The 16,376-nt window shown below is 59.5% G+C and overlaps 1 protein-coding gene, 1 long non-coding RNA gene and 1 pseudogene across 2 annotated transcripts; all 3 read left to right on the forward strand.

Moving 5' to 3' along the window:
* LOC127474812 (zinc finger protein 729-like) overlaps positions 1-16,376 on the forward strand; it is a 463,770-nt pseudogene that overhangs the window by 80,611 nt on the left and 366,783 nt on the right.
* LOC127474907 (uncharacterized) lies at positions 205-1,276 on the forward strand. The gene is made up of 2 exons (XM_051796230.1): positions 205-1,109; positions 1,207-1,276. Exons 1-2 carry the CDS (start codon positions 246-248, stop codon positions 1,213-1,215), a joined length of 873 nt encoding a protein of 290 aa, XP_051652190.1. The 5' UTR covers positions 205-245; the 3' UTR covers positions 1,216-1,276.
* LOC127474977 (uncharacterized) lies at positions 14,996-15,681 on the forward strand. The gene is made up of 3 exons (XR_007906032.1): positions 14,996-15,077; positions 15,195-15,315; positions 15,628-15,681. It is a non-coding gene; the product is annotated as an uncharacterized LOC127474977 (long non-coding RNA).

Consider the following 16,376-nt stretch of genomic DNA (forward strand, 5'->3'; position numbering starts at 1 on the left):
TGGTTTCTCCCTGGAGTCCGTGTGCTGCCCTCAGGGTCCCACTGTGGGGGCTGAGGGGCTGAGGCTGCTCCAGCTGGTGCTGGTGGTGGCCAGTGCCCCTGGAGATGGCAAATGGGGCCTGAGGAGCCCGGGGCCGATTCTCTGCTGCTGTGCTGGGGAGCGGGGTTGGCCCTGGGGCTGCAGGAGCTGCCTGAGCTGATGATGTGCTGAGCATTGCAGCCCCAGAGGGCCTGTCCCTGAGCTCCATGGCCTCCATGGCCTGCTGCAGGGCCAGACCTGAGTGTGCTGCTCTGCTGGGCTGGGGCAGGGGCAGGGAGATGGGGGGACCAGGGAGGGGCTGGACTGGGCAGTGCCAGGGAGGGGAAAACCCCAGTGTTGAGCTGAAGGGTGTGAGTGGGCAGGGTGGGGGCTCTGCCGCTGCTTGGGCACCTCTGGAGTCAGCGTTTCCTTTGGCAGCACAACTTATCTCAGAGGAGATGGTTTTGCAGAGTTGGCTTTTCCCCCTCTTTCTCAAGGTTTTCTCTTTTGTTTTCTCATCCCCTGAGGGGAAAAGGGGGAAGGGAAGCACATGTCGATCCCTGGTTTTATCTGTATACAAAAGGGAGCTGGGGTGGGGAGGTAGGGGGGAAACAAAGCGATTTCTCCCTCGATTCTCTCTGTTTTATCCCATTCCCATCTCCCTCGCCACACCCCGGGCGACTGTTTCACCGCCGCCCCTCCTCGCTCGTCCCGCGGGGCAGCTCTTTCAGCTCCGGGGCGGCGGAGACTCCCCCGGCGCGGCCCTTTGGTTTCCCTCGGTTTATTCTCCGGAGCTGATTCTGTTCCGAGCTCGCCCCCCTCTCTGGCGACCCCCGCCAGGGCCCGTCCCGGGGCGGCTCCTTCAGTGCCCCGGGCGGCGGGGACCCCTCGGGGCGGCTCCCCCAGGGCCCCGCCCGCCGCCGCCGCTCCCCGGGGCCCTCCCCGCTTCCTGCCGGGATCGGACACCGCCGGCGGCCCCGGCCCTGCCGGGCTCCATCAGCCTGAGCAATTGCTGCCAAGGAGGGGCCGGGGGCTTCCTCTTGGCCTTCGTCTCCCTGGCGCTGGGGCTCGGCTTCTACCTGCGCCAGAAGGTGAGGGGGGTCCCGGGGGGTCGTGTGTCCCCCCAGAGCGTCTGTGCCCCCCCGGGGACCCCCCACCCCGCTGTCACCCCCTTTTCTCTCCCCACAGAGCTCCTGAGCCGGCGGCGGCCGCAGCCCCTCCCCGGGGCCTCGGGCCCAGCCTGGACCCCCCCTGTCCCTGTGAGGATTTTGGGGGGTCGTGTGTCCCCCCCTCCCCTGCTGCCACTCCTGATCCCAGGAAAGCTTCCCAGTTCTCCCCAGTCCCGGTTACTGCGGGGCAGTGGGGAAGGGGCTTGGGGGAATCCCAAGGGGTGGAGCCGAGTTTGGGGGGGCAGAACAGGCCCCGGGATGGATCGGGAATGGGGACCCCCCTGTGTTCCCCCTGTCAGCCCGCTCTGGGGGGCTCTGGGAGGGAACTAACCCCTCAATAAGGCACCCAGGAAACTTTGAAAGGTGCTGGGAACCCCCTAAACCTCCACACAGGCTCTGCAGGACTGCCTAAACATACTCAGAGCCCACCCAGGATCCCACCCAACCCCTTCTCTGGGGGGACTTCTCTGGGCACTGGTGGTGCTGGGAGCCCCCGGCTGCGGGCGAGGAGCTCTTGGGTGAGTGGGGGGTGGGAAGGGGGCGGTCGGTGGGAAAAGGGGGGTCAGAGGGGACAGAAGGGGTGGTGGGACCCCAAACTGAGTGGGAGGGGATTCAGACCCCCCAAAAGTGGAGGGAGGAGGGGCAGTGAGGATGCCCTCTGGAGCCCTGTCAGAGCCCTGACACTTCTGGGGTGACCAGGAACAGCCTTCACTGGCCCAGGGACATTCATCTCCCCAGCCTTGCACACATCCCCTGCAAAGGGCCCTGTCTCCTCCCTCACCCTCCTCTGCCTTTCTGCCCTGGCCCTTTCATTCCACACCAGCAAAGCAGCCTGGGCACCATCTCACCTGGGCACTCAGAGGGCTTCTGTGAGCAGGAGGGGCAGATTTCTCTGGAAGGTGCATTTGTCCCCTGTCCCATGGCACAGGGCACAGCTCAGGGTGTGAAAACACTCCCAGGCACACACATCCTGGAGAGCTTTTTCAAGACAAAAATAGGGAGAGGAAAAACCAAAGAGAGATGAAAGGTGCCCCAAAAATCAGGAGCTTCCTCTGAGCCAGGTTTCCATAACTGAATCACTGGTGGGATATTTACTTTGATAAGTAGCTACACAAAACTATTCATGTACACAATGAAAGAATCAGCTTAATAGAATATATAGAAGGTGTTGTCAATGAAAACAAGTGGAGAAAAATTGTTGAAATTAAAAAAAAAGTAAGAAAATAAAGGTCTGGCAATGCTGGCCAGGAAGCCTTCAGCAATTCTCAAGAGTTCTGTTCTGCAGAGGTTTCAAGTGTCTCCTAAATTCCACACTCGTGGCTTCAGGCCATGACTTGCCAGAGCAGTCCCAGAGCTGGCCACTGCCCAGAGATGCCCTGGGGCAGCTCAAGTGCCCAAGTGGGACAAGTGGCCCGGGGTGTGTGGGAGCCGTTTGGAGCAGGAGCTGGTGGGCAGGAAGGGCCCATCTGGGGAGGGTCAGGGAATCCCCCCCGCAGCCCTGCTGCCCAGGCTGAGGAGGGTCCTCTCCAGCCCCAGCACACCGGGTGCCCTCGGGGGCTGCGCTGCCGGGGCTGTTCCCGGCACTGACTGGGGAATCTCCCGGGGTGCCTCGCGCGAGGCGGGGGCGGGGCGGAGGGCGGGCAGGGGGCGTGGCCGCGCGCTGATTGGCTGCGGCGGGGGTATCTCCGCCCGAAGCGCGCGAAGGGCGCCATCTTTGGCGCGTGGAGGATTCGGGGGCGGCGGCCCCGGGAAAAGCTGCGCTGGGGTGTGTGAGCTGGGGGGGTCTGCGGGGGGAGCGGGGTCTGGGGATCCCCTCGGGGGCTGCGGGGGGAAAGGCTGGAGGGCTCGGGAGGGCTTAGCAGAGGAGTTCGGGGGTTCCCGAGAAGATTTTGAGGGGTCCCTGAGGGGGTTCGGTGTCCTGAGGGGACTCAAGGGGGGGGAGGTTGAAGGTCCCTGAAGGGGTTTGGGAGGCCCTGAGGGTTTTTTGGTTTCTGAGGAGATTGGGGGGTCCCAAGTGGGCTTGGGGGATGTCTGAGGGGGTTCGGGGGTCCTGGGTGGGTTTTGCGGGGACCTTTGCAGCAGTTTTTGTGGTCTCTAGGGGGTTTATCGGGTTCCAGGCGGCTTTGAGTCTCCCTTAGAGGGACTGCGGGGATCCCTGAATGGGCTTGGGGGGTTCCAGGTGTGTTTTGCGGGTCACTAAAAGGTTTTAGGGAGTCTGCGGGGGGGGATAAGGCCTCTTATGGGAGTTGGGGGGTCCTTGGGGAGGCTTCGATGGGTCTTGGGGTGGATTTCTGAGAGGATTTCAGGGGTTTTGAGGGGATTTTGTGGAGTCCACGACAGCCCAGCAGTGAACGTGGCGGGGAGGGGGGATGTTTTTGGTGTCAGAGGGTCCAGGGGGGGCTCCTGGGGTGAGATGGAGGGTTGGGGACATCAGGGATGGGGTTTGGAGGCAGTGGGGAGGGGTATGGGGACAGTGGAATTGGGGGGAATTATGGCCATGGAGAGGCTCTGGGGACATTGGAGACACCGGGGGGGTCTCAGGGTGTTAAGGGGGGAATTAGGGACACCAAGAACGTCTTGGGACCCCCAGGGGGGTCTCAGGACTCACCTGCTCTTGGTGCTGCCCCTCCTCTTTCCCCCTAGACATCATTAACCCCTCCCAAATGTCTCCCAACCCCCATTTTCCTTTTAAACCTTTCCCCCTACAGATCCCTTTGACCTCCCAAGACCCCTTTTTAACTCCCCTAAATGCACCCAAAGCACCCCAAAACCCCCCAAATTCTAATCCAACCCCCCCCAGATCCCCCCAAATCTCCCCCCCCCCCTTCAAATCCTTTCCAACCCCCCAAAGAGGGATCACCCGGCACCCTGGGACAGGAACACAGTGGGCTGTACTGGGGGCACTGGGCTGTACTGGGAGGGCACTGGGGGGGCTCAGGTGTCCCAGGACAATGAGGCCCAGCTCCAGGAGAGATCTGGGGAGCAGTGAGGAGCTACTGGTCTGTACTGGTCTGTACTGGTCTGTCCTGATTTGTACCCCCAATCCCCAAAGCCCCTCCCCAGCTCCTCCAGGACCCTCCCACACCCCAAAGCCCCCCCGGCCCCCCCAGGCCCCTGACTTGGTCCTGCTGCCCCTTGAGCATCTGCAGCTGCTGCAGAACCAGGCATTTCATCAGCAAATGTGCAGGTGACCCCAAGCTGGGGGTGTGTTGATGTGCTGGAAGGCAGGAGGGCTCTGCAGAGGGACCTGGCCCAGCTGGATCCATGGGCTGATTGCAAGGGGATGAGGGTCCAGCAGGCCAAGGGCCGGGTCCTGCCCTTTGGCCACAAGAAGCCCCGTCAGCCCCCCGGGCTGGGGCCAGAGTGTCTGGAGAGCAGGCAGGCAGAAAGGGAGCTGGGAGTGGGGATGGACAGGGAGCTGAAGAGGAGGCAGAGTGTAGCCAGGTGGCCAAGAGGGCCAATGGCTGGTGGCCTGTGTGAGGAAGAGTGTGTCAGCAGGAGCAGGGAAGGGATTGTTGGGCTGGAGTGAGCGCTGGTGAGGCCACCCCTGGAGTGCTGTGTCCAGCTCTGGGCCCTGAGCTGAGGAAGGCCCTGGAGGAGCTGGAGCAGGTGCAGAGAAGAGCAGCGAGGCTGGGGAAGGGAGTGGAGCGGAGCACAAGTGGTGTGAGGAGAGGCTGAGGGAGCTGGGGGTGTTGAGGCTGGAGAAGAGGAGGCTCAGGGGAGACCTCCTGACTGTCTGCAAGTCCCTGCCAGGAGGTTGGAGCCAGGTGGGAGTGGGGCTGTTCTGCCAGGAAGCAGCAGTAGGACAAGAGGGCTGGGTCTTGAGCTGTGCCAGGAGAGGTTTAGGTTGGATATTGGGAAGCAATTTTTTGCTGAGAGAGTCATCAGGCCTTGGAATGGGCTGGGCAGGGAGGGGTGGAGTCAGCGTCCCTGGAGGTGTTGAAGGTGAGAGTGGATGTGGCCTCAGTGCCATGGTCTGGGAAGCACAGCGGGGTTGGATCAGGGATTGGACTTGATGATCTCAGAGGTCTTTTCCAACCCAGCTGATTCTGTGATTCTCTGATTGCCACTCCTGTGGCAGCACATGCTTGAGGCTCCATCCCCAGGGTGATAGAGATGTCTGTCCATATCTATCTCCAAGGTTAGTGTGTAAATGTGTGGTGTTAGAAAAGCAGGCTAAGTTGTGGGCTGGTTGTAGAAGGAGAAGGAAGCCCAGAGGCCAGTGCAAGCAGGCAGCCCTGAGCTTGCACATCATCTGCACTCTCTGCAGGTTCCTGTCCTTGAGCACAGGCCCTGAGGTGACCTTGATAATAAGTGCAAGGCAGAGGTGCTGCTGAGAAAGGAGAGCCCTGTGGTGGGGAAGACAAGAAACTGTGAGTGCCCTGAGCAGGTGCTGTGTCCATCCCCTGTGTGCCAGGTGAGCTGGGGCTTTGCTGCAGAGCTGCGGGCGCTGATTTGAGGGTCTCCAAGTGCTGAGATGGTGGGCACCCAGGAACACAAACTGTGCCTGGCCACGGAGCCTGCAAGGAGGAGCAGAGACAGCCCTGGCAGTGTGGGGGGCCAGGTTGTCCCTGTGCCTTCCCCTGCAGGCCCTGGCTGTCCCTGCTGGGCCCCTGTCCATCCCCATCAGGTCCCTGCACAATCTCCTCTCCAGAGCTTGACTCACTGCAGACTTTGCAGGGAAATCTGTGCTGGCAGCTGCATCCTGAGCCTAAGGGCAGTTTGTATCCTCGAGTGCTGATCTATCCTGGGGACCCAAGGGATTCTCTGCCATTCCATCTATGCAGCAGGAGTCACCCTCCTGCCCTTGACTCCCTGCAGAGGAACAAGTGCCATGTCTCTGTTTGGGAGAAGCCAGATGCTGCCCCCGGGCCATCAGAAGTGGTGCTGAAGCCTCTTTCAGCCCAACCCCGGGTGCAGTTTTCTCATCCCCTCACTGAGTTCCCACTCCCCCAGCCGGCACTGACCAACCAGGTCGTTTGGCACCCGTGGTTTGGTGGTTTGGAGAAACAGCCTTGAACTGGCAGGGGGCCAGAGAACCTCCAGTAACAGCCCTGGAAAGTTTTAAATGACACTACATTAATACAGCTTTTGATTAGAATGTAGCAACTCAATCAAGTGCTCATGAAATGACCTCACTTCCATCATCCTCCCAATTAAACACATTTTTTTGGGCTGAATCTGCTTAAATCTCAGTGGTTTGGGTTTTTCTGGACTGAATCTTGGTGTTTTGGAGGTTTTTATGGTCACAGGATGCCCGGTGAGCTCTAGAGATGGACTTGGGCAGGAGGAACCCCCAAGCCAACGTGCTCAGCCCTTGTTTTCCCCCCCATCAGGATTTGTCCTTCCCAAAGGTTGGGCGGATGGAGGAGGAGGCTGCGAGGAAGAGGAAGATGCCTTGGGCCCCCCAGGCAGGTGAGGAGGAAGTCAGTGTCCCTTTGGGCGGGTGTTGTGCTGGCTCTGTCAGCCCAGCATGGCCCCGGCTGCAGGACAACCCCGCTGGCGCCGCCGTCCTGCCGGGGCCGGAGTTGGGGGGATGTCCTTGGCCTTCCCTGTGGGCCGGAGGCAAATCCCCTGCCTGTCCTTCTTGCTTCCTGCCCCAGGCCCCGAGCTGAGGACGGAGAGCCCGGAGGACAAATCCCCCCGTGAGACCCTGGTGGGAGAGGCCGTTTTGAAGGGCTCCCCGGCGCAGGAAGGCAGCGGGGAGGAAAAGGGCCGGAGATCCCCCCGCAGGAGGGGCTCCAAAGCCAGCCCAGGGTGCTCTGAGGAGGAAAGAACCAGCCTGTGCCGGGAAGGCGGCCAGAGCTTGAGCAAGAACTTAAAGGTCGTTGTCCCAAGGCAACATCCCACTAGAAAGGAAGCCTTCAGGTGCTTGGAATGTGGGAAGAGTTTCAGGAACAACAGCCACCTGATCCGACACCAGCAGATCCACACAAGGAAGCGGCCCTACACGTGTGCGGAATGTGGGAAGAGCTTCAGTGACAGCTCCAACCTCCGCACCCACCAGCACATCCACACTGGAGAACAGCCCTACACGTGTGGGAAATGTGGGAAGAGCTTCAGGCAGAGCTCCACCCTCCGCTCCCACCAGCGCATCCACACCGGGGAACGGCCCTACAAGTGCTTGGAATGTGGGAAGAGGTTTATGACCAGCTCCAATCTCTACACGCATGAGCAGACACACACGGATGAGAGGCTCTTCCGCTGCACCGACTGCGGGAAGGGCTTCATCCAGAACTGCAACCTCATCACCCACCGGCGCATCCACACAGGGGAGAGGCCCTACAAGTGTGGGGAGTGTGGGAAGAGCTTTACCCAGAGGTCTCACTTGACCAGACACCAACGGACCCACCGGGGTAATAGAAGCCCTGTGAGTGCCCCAACTGTGGGAAGAGCTTCGGCCGCTGCTTCCACCCCAAATTTACCCCATGATGGGGAGGCAACCCCTGGAGTTCAAGGACTGTCAGTCCATCCCTTTCGACCAGAAATGGCCAGTCCCCTTTCCCAAGGACAGCTTCTTCCAACAGGACCCTTCTTGGGGGGAGTGTGGAGATTCCTTCCTTGGCTGGGGACCCCCCAGGGTCACTGCTGGAGGTTGAGAGCAGAGATCTCCCCACCAGCGTTGGTCTGGGGGAGTTCCATCCATCTCTAATTAAGAATTCTTGCTTTTGTGCCAGCTTGAGTAGAATTGTTTCAACAATTGCTTTAGTGTAGAGCACTGTCCTATCTTATCCTGTACTCCTGGTAGTTTTAGTGTTTGTATTGTACAATAAATAATTCTGATGAAGATCTTTTGTCTGATCATTTGTAACCCTAAATAACTCATTTCTATCAATAGATCTGATTTGCCATCATTAAAACCTGCGGGACAAAAGTGTTTCAGTCACAACTCTCTAATTCCTCTAAATTTAAAATGTTGGCAAGATTCATGGCTGAGATTGGATCCAGCAGCCCCCAGCACCTCACAGGAAGTTGGGATCTCAGGAGAACAACTCCCTTTCCCAAAACCTGGTGCCAAAGACCCCCATGGGACCGCTGAACCCACCAGACCACCCTCCCTTTTCCACCCTTCCCCCTCTTCCTTCCACTTTTCCATGGTCCCCTCAATCCCCAGACCAACCAGCATCCCTTTTGGGGTCCCAATCCCTACTTTTTTCCCCCCTCTTTTACCCCTTCCATATCATCCCCCACTCCCCAGCCCCCTCATGCTCAGTTTGGGGGTGCCACCCTCCCCTCTTCCCACTCTTCTGACCTCTCTTACCCTTTCCCATCATCCCCCAAACCTCGAGCCCCTCCCCCCCCACCTTTGGGAGGTCCCACTCTCCTTTCACTCAGTTTGGGTTTCCAGCACCCCTTTATCCCCTCTGACCCCCCTTTTCCCACCGACCTCCCCCTTCCCACCCCCTGCTCACCCGAGAGCTCCTCTCCCGCAGCCGGGGGGACTCTCAGCACCACCAGTGCCCAGAGAAGTCCCCCCAGAAAAGGGGTTGGGTGGGGTCCTGGGTCGGCTTTGAGTGTGTTTGGGGATCCTTGAGAGGCTGTGCGGATGTTTTGGTGGGGTCCCAGCACCTTTTGGGGTGAGCTGGGTGCTGTATTGAGGGGCAGGTGCCCTCCCAAAGCTCCCCTAGAGTGGGTTGACACGAGGGGACAGTGAGGGGTCCCCATTCCCGATCCATCCCGGGGCCGCTTCTGCCCTTCCCAAACTCGGCTCCTCCCTCCGGGTCACCCCACGCCTCCCCCCCCAACTACCCCCGAATAACCAGGACTGGGGAGAACTGGGAAGCTTTAGTGGGATCACTGGGAGCAGCCGGGCGGAGGCAGAGTGACAGCAGGGGAGGGGGGACACACGACCCCCCCAAAATCCTCACAGGGACAGGAGGGGTCCAGGCTGGGCCCGAGGCCCCGGGGAGGGGCTGCGGCCGCCGCCGGCTCAGGAGCTCTGTGGGGAGAGAAAAGGGGGTGACAGCGGGGTGGGGGGTCCCCGGGGGGGCACAGACGCTCTGGGGGGACACACGACCCCCTGGGACCCCCCTCACCTTCTGGCGCAGGTAGAAGCCGAGCCCCAGCGCCAGGGAGACGAAGGCCAAGAGGAAGCCCCCGGCCCCTCCTTGGCAGCAATTGCTCAGGCTGATGGAGCCCGGCAGGGCCGGGGCCGCCGGCGGTGTCCGATCCCGGCAGGAAGCGGGGAGGGCCTGGCGGGGTCTGAGAGAAATAAATCAAGGCAGAGCTCTCTTTCTTTTACCCCCTGGGCAGTGACCATCAAGAGCTGTCCCTGCTTCACAGCAGAAGCTCCACACACTTCAACAAAGTCTGTGGAAGAATCTGCTCTAGGAAAGTTGGCCCTGGGCTTTTATGCTTATCCAGTGATGGATCTCCAGTCACACATTCCCAGGCCAGTGAGCAGCTGATCTGTCAAACTCTGCTTCCAAAAGCAGCATGTGTGTTGGAAGGTTGGGGAACCAGGCTGGGTTTGGCACAATTCAACACTAAACCAACCCCTTGGCACCAGCAGTAACTCCCCACAGAGAGCTTGCAGTGCCTGCATTCTCCCATCAGATTCTTTTCCAGGTAGAACATCCTGCTACAAGGGGTCTGTTACCACCCACCCCAGAAAGGGGGAGGTAACCAGGTTCTTATTAATAAATCCCTTGGGGTGGATTAGAGTGAAATGAGACCGAATAATTGGTGTATGAAAACATATAAGTAGGGTTTATTTTAGAACAATTTTATTTCAAAGGTAAACAGGTATGTTGCCATTTTGGGTGTTATCATCTCTATCTCTCATCTACAGCAATATGGCATAAAGGTAACCTTTAGGGAAAATGCATAAGGGAAAGGCAGGATAAGGGTGAGGGAGAGTAAGGGAAAGCAAAGCTGAGAGTGGAAAGATGTCTGTAGTCACCACCCACGGGGTCCATCGATGGAACTTGGGAGTTGCCGCTCCAATGTCTGTCCGTTGAAGTGGGGGCCTTGATCCGTTGGGGGTGGGGGAGGGAAGCCCCCACACTCCAAGAAGTTATGAGTTATTATATCCATGGATGGTGTCCCGGGCCGTGCCTCGAGCCTCCAAGGTCTGCTGGGCCTGCGCAGAGTTCCCGTGAGGGGCCTGGTAAACACGGCTCTTCTCGCCTTTTCAGGGCTTGATGCCTTCAGCAGCACTGGCAGGGGGGATGGGTCCAGCTGCTTCTTCCCAGCCTGCAAAAGTGCCCTGGCAATCCCAGAATGCATAAATCATTGTGGCAGTTTGAGACCCTCAAAAATCCAATTTCCAAGTCCTAGCCCCCCCCCCAGTTTGTTACAGTGTGAGAGGGTTTTCAGACAAAACACAGCTCAGTATGGGGGGAAAGGAATTATATTACAGTATATTACTTACACAAATAAATACTATAATACATTATATACACAATTTTAACTATCTCTCCTATGCAAAAGCAATATATTTACATTAGATCAAATCCCTCCTTTCCCTCCGATAAAAGTTCTGAAGGGAAGATGAAAAGATCCTTTCCACTTTCAGGGCAGCAGTGTCTCTCCTCTTCAAGGCAGCAGTCATAGCTGGATTTGTCAGAACTGGAAAATCTCTCTCTCTCTCCATTACAACACAGGGGTCTTCTCTCACCCCTCGGCCCTTCAGCTCCAGCTGGTCTCTCTCCCATGGACTGCGAAAGCAGGGACAAGGCTCACCTCTCCACAGTCATATCACGGGGTACTGGGCACCCCTGACAGTCCCTTCCTCAGGGGATTCAAGTTCCTCCTGAGTCAGAACGTTTAGGGCTTTCAGTTCAGTTTTTGCCCCAAGTGTTCTAGCAGAGCTCCTTTGCTCCGTCTCAAACTGTCAGCATGGCGAAGGGGGGCAGGAAGGCCTCTTCCCCCCTCCACATTCCTCCTGGCTGTCCTACTCCAGCTCCAGGACATCTCTGAGCTTCTCAGCTTCTCTCTCTCTCTCTCTCTAGTTGCTGCTGCATTTCAGGACTCCCTTCAGGTGGAAGTCCACCCCCTCCTCCCAAGAGGGGTCTCAAAGGGTTTGTAGAAATAAAGCCAGGCTCACCCCAAACAGTCTCTGCTGAGCCTGGTGCTCTGTCTCTCCGTCGGGCATCTCTGTGTCTCTCAGCTTGGCTCTGTACCACCTCACTCCTGCTGACTGTCTTCTTGGCTCTCAGCCACAGCTCTCTGTTCGGTGCTGTCTCTGTCGCCGCTCCTGCTGCCCACTCACAGTGGAGAAAAACTCCCTTGGCTCTTGGCCACAGTACTCGGCCCAGTTTAACACTGTTCCGACTTTCTACAGCCCCAGAAGGGGGGCTGGGGGGTCTTGGCCCCCAGCGGGGCTCCCTGGCCCCTCTCTCTCCTCGTGGTCTCAGACCAAGACTGCTGCTCTTCTTTCAGCTACGTAATCTCTTCTTTTCCAGCCTGTTGTGATATGTTTAATTTTGCAGGGGTGCTGATTGGGTCAACACCAAGAATACCACCTCCTGGGGTTAACCACTTTCCAACTCCAGGGGAAAACCCTTTTTAACCCAGGACAGTCATGAACCATTTCAGTCTCTGACACTCCTCACCTTGGCCAGTCAGTTCCTGGGAACAGCCCTGGCAGCCCAGCCCCCAAGGGCACACGATGTGCTGCTGGGCTGGAGAGGACCCTCCTCAGCCTGGGCAGCAGGGCTGCAGGGGGGGATTCCCTGACCCTCCCCAGATGGGCCCTTCCTGCCCACCAGCTCCTGCTCCAAAGGGCTTCCACACACCCTGGGCCACTTGTCCCACTTGGGCACTTGAGCTGCCCCAGGGCATCTCTGGGCAGTGGCCAGCTCTGGGACTGCTCTGGCAAGTCATGGCCTGAAGCCACGAGTGTGGAATTTAGGAAATAGTTGAAATCTCTGCAGAACAGAACTCTTGGTGACTGCTGAAGGCTTCATGAACAGCATTGCCACATCTTTTCTTTTTTTTAAATTCATCAATTTTTTGTAGGCAAACACCAGGACTATGAGACCTGGAAAGAGCAGCTTTAGACACGGGCCTGCTGCAGCAGCGACTTCCGGGATCGAGCAAAGCAGAAAAACAATGGCCACTTGTGTTATTTATTGTAGGGGTTGCCCCCCCTGAGCTGTGTATTTTTCCCGACCCACGGGGGTCCTGGGGGTCAGCCATGATGTTACCTGAAAGCTGGGACTGCTCAAGGCTGGAGCTCAGCCCCAGCACAGCCTCTCCCAAAGAAGGACAGGGCAGAGGGGCTCTGGGCTGTGGGCAGCGAGGGCCAGCTGGGCTGGCAGGTGGCTCCAGGGCACCTCTGGGGCTGTCAGAGAGGGGCTGTTCCAGGGCCCTTTGGGCTTCTGGGGGCTTCTTTGGTCTGATTCTGTAGAGGAGACATAGAACTGAGGCAAGAGCAGCAGGACTACAGCTCCTGGCCCCTCAGATGGACCAATGCGGCCGCTCAGCTGAGCTGTGCCAGAAGACGACAGCTCCCAGCATGCTGAGGAGCCTGATCCTTCCAGCTGGATCCCTGTGGTAGTTTAGTCTAGGCCTTCCTTGGTGAATCCAAGGAATCCCCCTGGGTGCCATCCTCCCCCCTTCAGCCCTAAGCCCCCTCAAGACTCCACCAGCCTGGTAGGGCCACTCAGCCACCCCTGGGGCAGCTCGGGGTGCCGCGCAGGGGCCTGGTGTGCGGCGAGGGCCTTGGGAGGGCTCCTGAGCAGCCCAGTGCTGGAAGAGCTGTTGAGTGGGGAAAAACTCTTGCTGGTCAGTGGGAGAAAGAGAAAAAGGCGACAAAAGCCATGGTTTCTTTTAAGCTTGAACAAACGTTATGCATTTAATGTGACTGAAGGGCTCTGAGGCCAGGCTCTGCAGTGTGGGGACAGGAAAGGGATGTCCGGGGGGCACACAGGGCTGTCTGAACATGGGGCTCCTTGGGATGTCCCGAGGAGACATGAGAGTAAAGTGGGGCCTGGAGATACCCTGAGGGCAGCTGGGCGCCCAGGGCTGAGGCAGGCCTGTGTCCCCAGGGACACCCTGCCTGTTCCAACCTGCATGGTGGCTCCCTGGGACCCGTTGCTGGGGGCAGGTGCCATGTCAACAAGCACTGGGACCTGTTGCTAGCAGCTGGCAGCATGTCACAGAGGGGCCCTTTGTGACACCCACTGCAGCAGGTGTGCTCAGCACGACCGTGGCCCACGGTGGGTCAGTGTCCGTCAGGACGGCGACCGGACAGGAGAGGAGTGCGGTGCTGGCGAGAAGCCCCCGACTGCAGTCCACGTCTTGTCCACGACCCTTGGTGGCCCCGTGGGAACGCGGAGTTTGGCTGCGGCACTTTGCCAAAGTGTTTTTGCCTGAGGCACTTGGGCCGAGGCCTTTTGGTCGAGGCGCTTTGCCTGAGGCACTTTGCCTTGGTCTTTTGGCTGAGGCACTTTGCCTCGGCCTTTGGGCTGAGACACTTTGCCTTGGCCTTTTGGCTGAGGCACTTTGCCTTGGCCTTTTGGCTGAGGCACTTTGCTGAGGCCTTTGGGCTGAGGTGCTTTGCCTTGGCCTTTTGGCTGAGGCCTTTTGCTGAGGCCTTTTGCCTGAGGCACTTTGCCTGAGGCGATTTGGCCGCAGCATTTTTCCCGAGGGTGTTCGACTCCACCATTCGGACGCCCTCCGTAGGCAGGCTCCCCTGTGTTCTTTGATTCACAGGATGGAGAAGAGACCCCCCGCCTGCCCCAAGCAGGCCTGGATGGAAGACAGCTCTTCCCAGGAGAGCCGCTCTCCAGGTCTGCAGCTTCCATCCTCCTGTGAGGTGACCACCATGCAGCCCCTGAAGCTGGGTGAGTGAGGGGCCCTGTGGGGCTGGGCAGGGCTGGTGCCCACCACCACACCCTGTAGCACACCAGGATCCCACTTTCCTGGCCAGCTGACAATGGGGGTCCTGGGGTCAGCCGTGATGTTGCCTGAAAGCTGGGACTGCTCAGGGCTGGAGCGTGGCCCCAGCACAGCCTCTCCCAAAGAAGGACAGGGCAGAGGGGCTCTGGGCTGTGGGCAGCGAGGGCCAGCTGGGCTGGCAGGAGGCAGCCGTGCTGTGGGAACCTGGGCATTTCCTGCCTGTCTGCCATTGCCTTCCTCAGCCTGGGGCACTGGGCCTTTCCCAGGCATGGCAGCTCCTCTGCCGGGCACCCTCCAGCCAGGAGCTGCAAGGGAAGGCTGTGCCAAGGCAGTGGGCAGAGAGCTGGGTGGAGGGCAGATATCCTTTGCTCCCTCCTCTCGCTGGACCCTCTGCAGCTCTCCCTGCTCTTCCCCCCCTTAGATGCCAGCTGGTTGCCCATCTACAAGGAGGAGCAGGAAGCTGTTGATTCCATCCTGGCCTTTGTCACCAGCCCCAACAAGGTAACTGCAGCCAGCTGGAGGGCGGCTGTGCTGCTGTCTGCTGGCAGGGGCTGTGCTGCCAGGCTGCTGGAGGGGTGCTGGCAGGGCAGGGCTGCTTCTCCTGCAGGGCACTGCACCCCCTGTGCTGCGGTCCCGCTGGCTGTGTCTGCCCACTCACAATCCATGTTTGTGTCTCTGTCCCCCGGCTGGCAGGAGGGGAGAGACAAGGCCACATTTCTTCGGAGCATCTCCGTGCTGTGCCGAAGCGCCCTGAAGCATGGCCTGACCCAGGGCCTGGACCTGTTCTGCGACATGTACCAGCTGTCAGAGAACATCAAGGTGAGGGCACTCTGGGCAATGTGCCGAAGGGAGCAAAGCCCCCTGGCACGGGCAGCCTGTGTGGACAGCGCTTGGGCGGGTCAGGGACTGGAGGCCCTGGGTGCTGGCAACTGCCAGCAGGTGCCATCCCGGTTTTGCTCTGCAGGCGCTGCTGGAAGAAGAACCAAGGGACCTGCTGCGCACAGACCTTCGGCATCTTTCCATGCTGGCTCTGGAGAAATTGAGGTACCTGCCCATCTGTCGTGGGCCCTCTGGCCCAGAGGTCCGATGCCACCCGCACAAGTCATCGAGGGGCTGCTCCCAGCACCCGTGTGCAACCAGTGTCCTGCCCTCTCCCTGCAGCTTGGTGGACACAGCGCTGGAGGGCAAAGCCAAAAGCCTCCTCCACGCGTGTTTCTCAAGTGTCTTCTGGCTGCCTGCAGAGAAGGAAATGCCAAAAGGGGACCTTGCCCTCTACATCAAGGTAAGTGCTGGGTGAGCTCCAGAGCACTCCAGCCCCTCTGGCCTGCTCCCTGGCTAGCCCATGCTGCCACAGGAGCAGTGATCCCAGGCAGGGCAGGGTACTTCCCCCCTCGTGCCTCTGTCCCCTTCCCGTGGGCCTGGCTGCATCCCGTGCCACAGGCTGCTCTGCCCTCGCAGATTGTCTATGCCCATGTCTCTCCCGGGAAGTGTGGGCATCCTCCTCCTCCTCCGGTGGCACGGGGGGTTCAGATGGCTCTCCTGGGGCTGGGAGGAACAGCAGAATGACTGCCACTGCTCTCTGTGTTCCTTGCAGACCCTGAACTCCATGGACAGCATGCTGAGGACAATGGTGCTCAACTTTCCTGCCTCTCGAGTCAGCGAGGAGCTGCAGGGCATCTTGGAGGTCTGGCACAAGCAAAAATGGGGGGAGTCCCAGGGCTGTTTCTCAGCCTGGAGGGGAGGGTTTGCCCACTGCTGGCTGAGTGATGCCCAGAGCAGTGCTGAACAGGCAGAGTGCCCTGCAGGGAGGGTGCCCACCTCCTGTGGGGAAGCAGGGGCAGGCCCCAGGCTCTTGTGGAGCACAGGGGCTGCAGAGGGTGGCACCTGCCCTCCTCCTTGGCCATGAGGTTGGATCTGGACCTTTGTGCCTGACCTGGGGCAGACACCCCACTGCAGGCTTTGCTGGAGGGGAGAGGAGGCCTTGAGGGATGGGGCGAGTGCGGCCCAACAGTGGAGCTGTGCTGCTGCTGGTGTTGGAGTCTGCTCCCAGGGCTCACCCGCTGCTTCTCTTGTCCCAGCTGCTGCTGGACTTCACCAGATGCAAGAGAGAGGCTGTGAGGGAGAGGGCCATGGCAAGGATCGATGTGCTGGCCTGTGTGCTGTCTGACTATTCCACTCTGCAGGTAAGGACCAGGCCCCCTCCAGCCAGGCCCTGCCCCCATCCCTGCTGCTCTCCAGGCCAGGGCTGCTGCCCACATGGCTGCTCTGAGAGACGGGGACGCAGGGCTCTGCAAAGCCTGATCTCCCCAGGAATCCAGCCCTGGGCAGACTCTCGGGAGGGGG

The sequence above is a fragment of the Manacus candei genome, unplaced genomic scaffold, assembly GCF_025592945.1.
Source record: "Manacus candei isolate 608988 ecotype Guabito, Panama unplaced genomic scaffold, ASM2559294v1 h1tg000045l, whole genome shotgun sequence".
NCBI lineage: Eukaryota > Metazoa > Chordata > Aves > Passeriformes > Pipridae > Manacus > Manacus candei.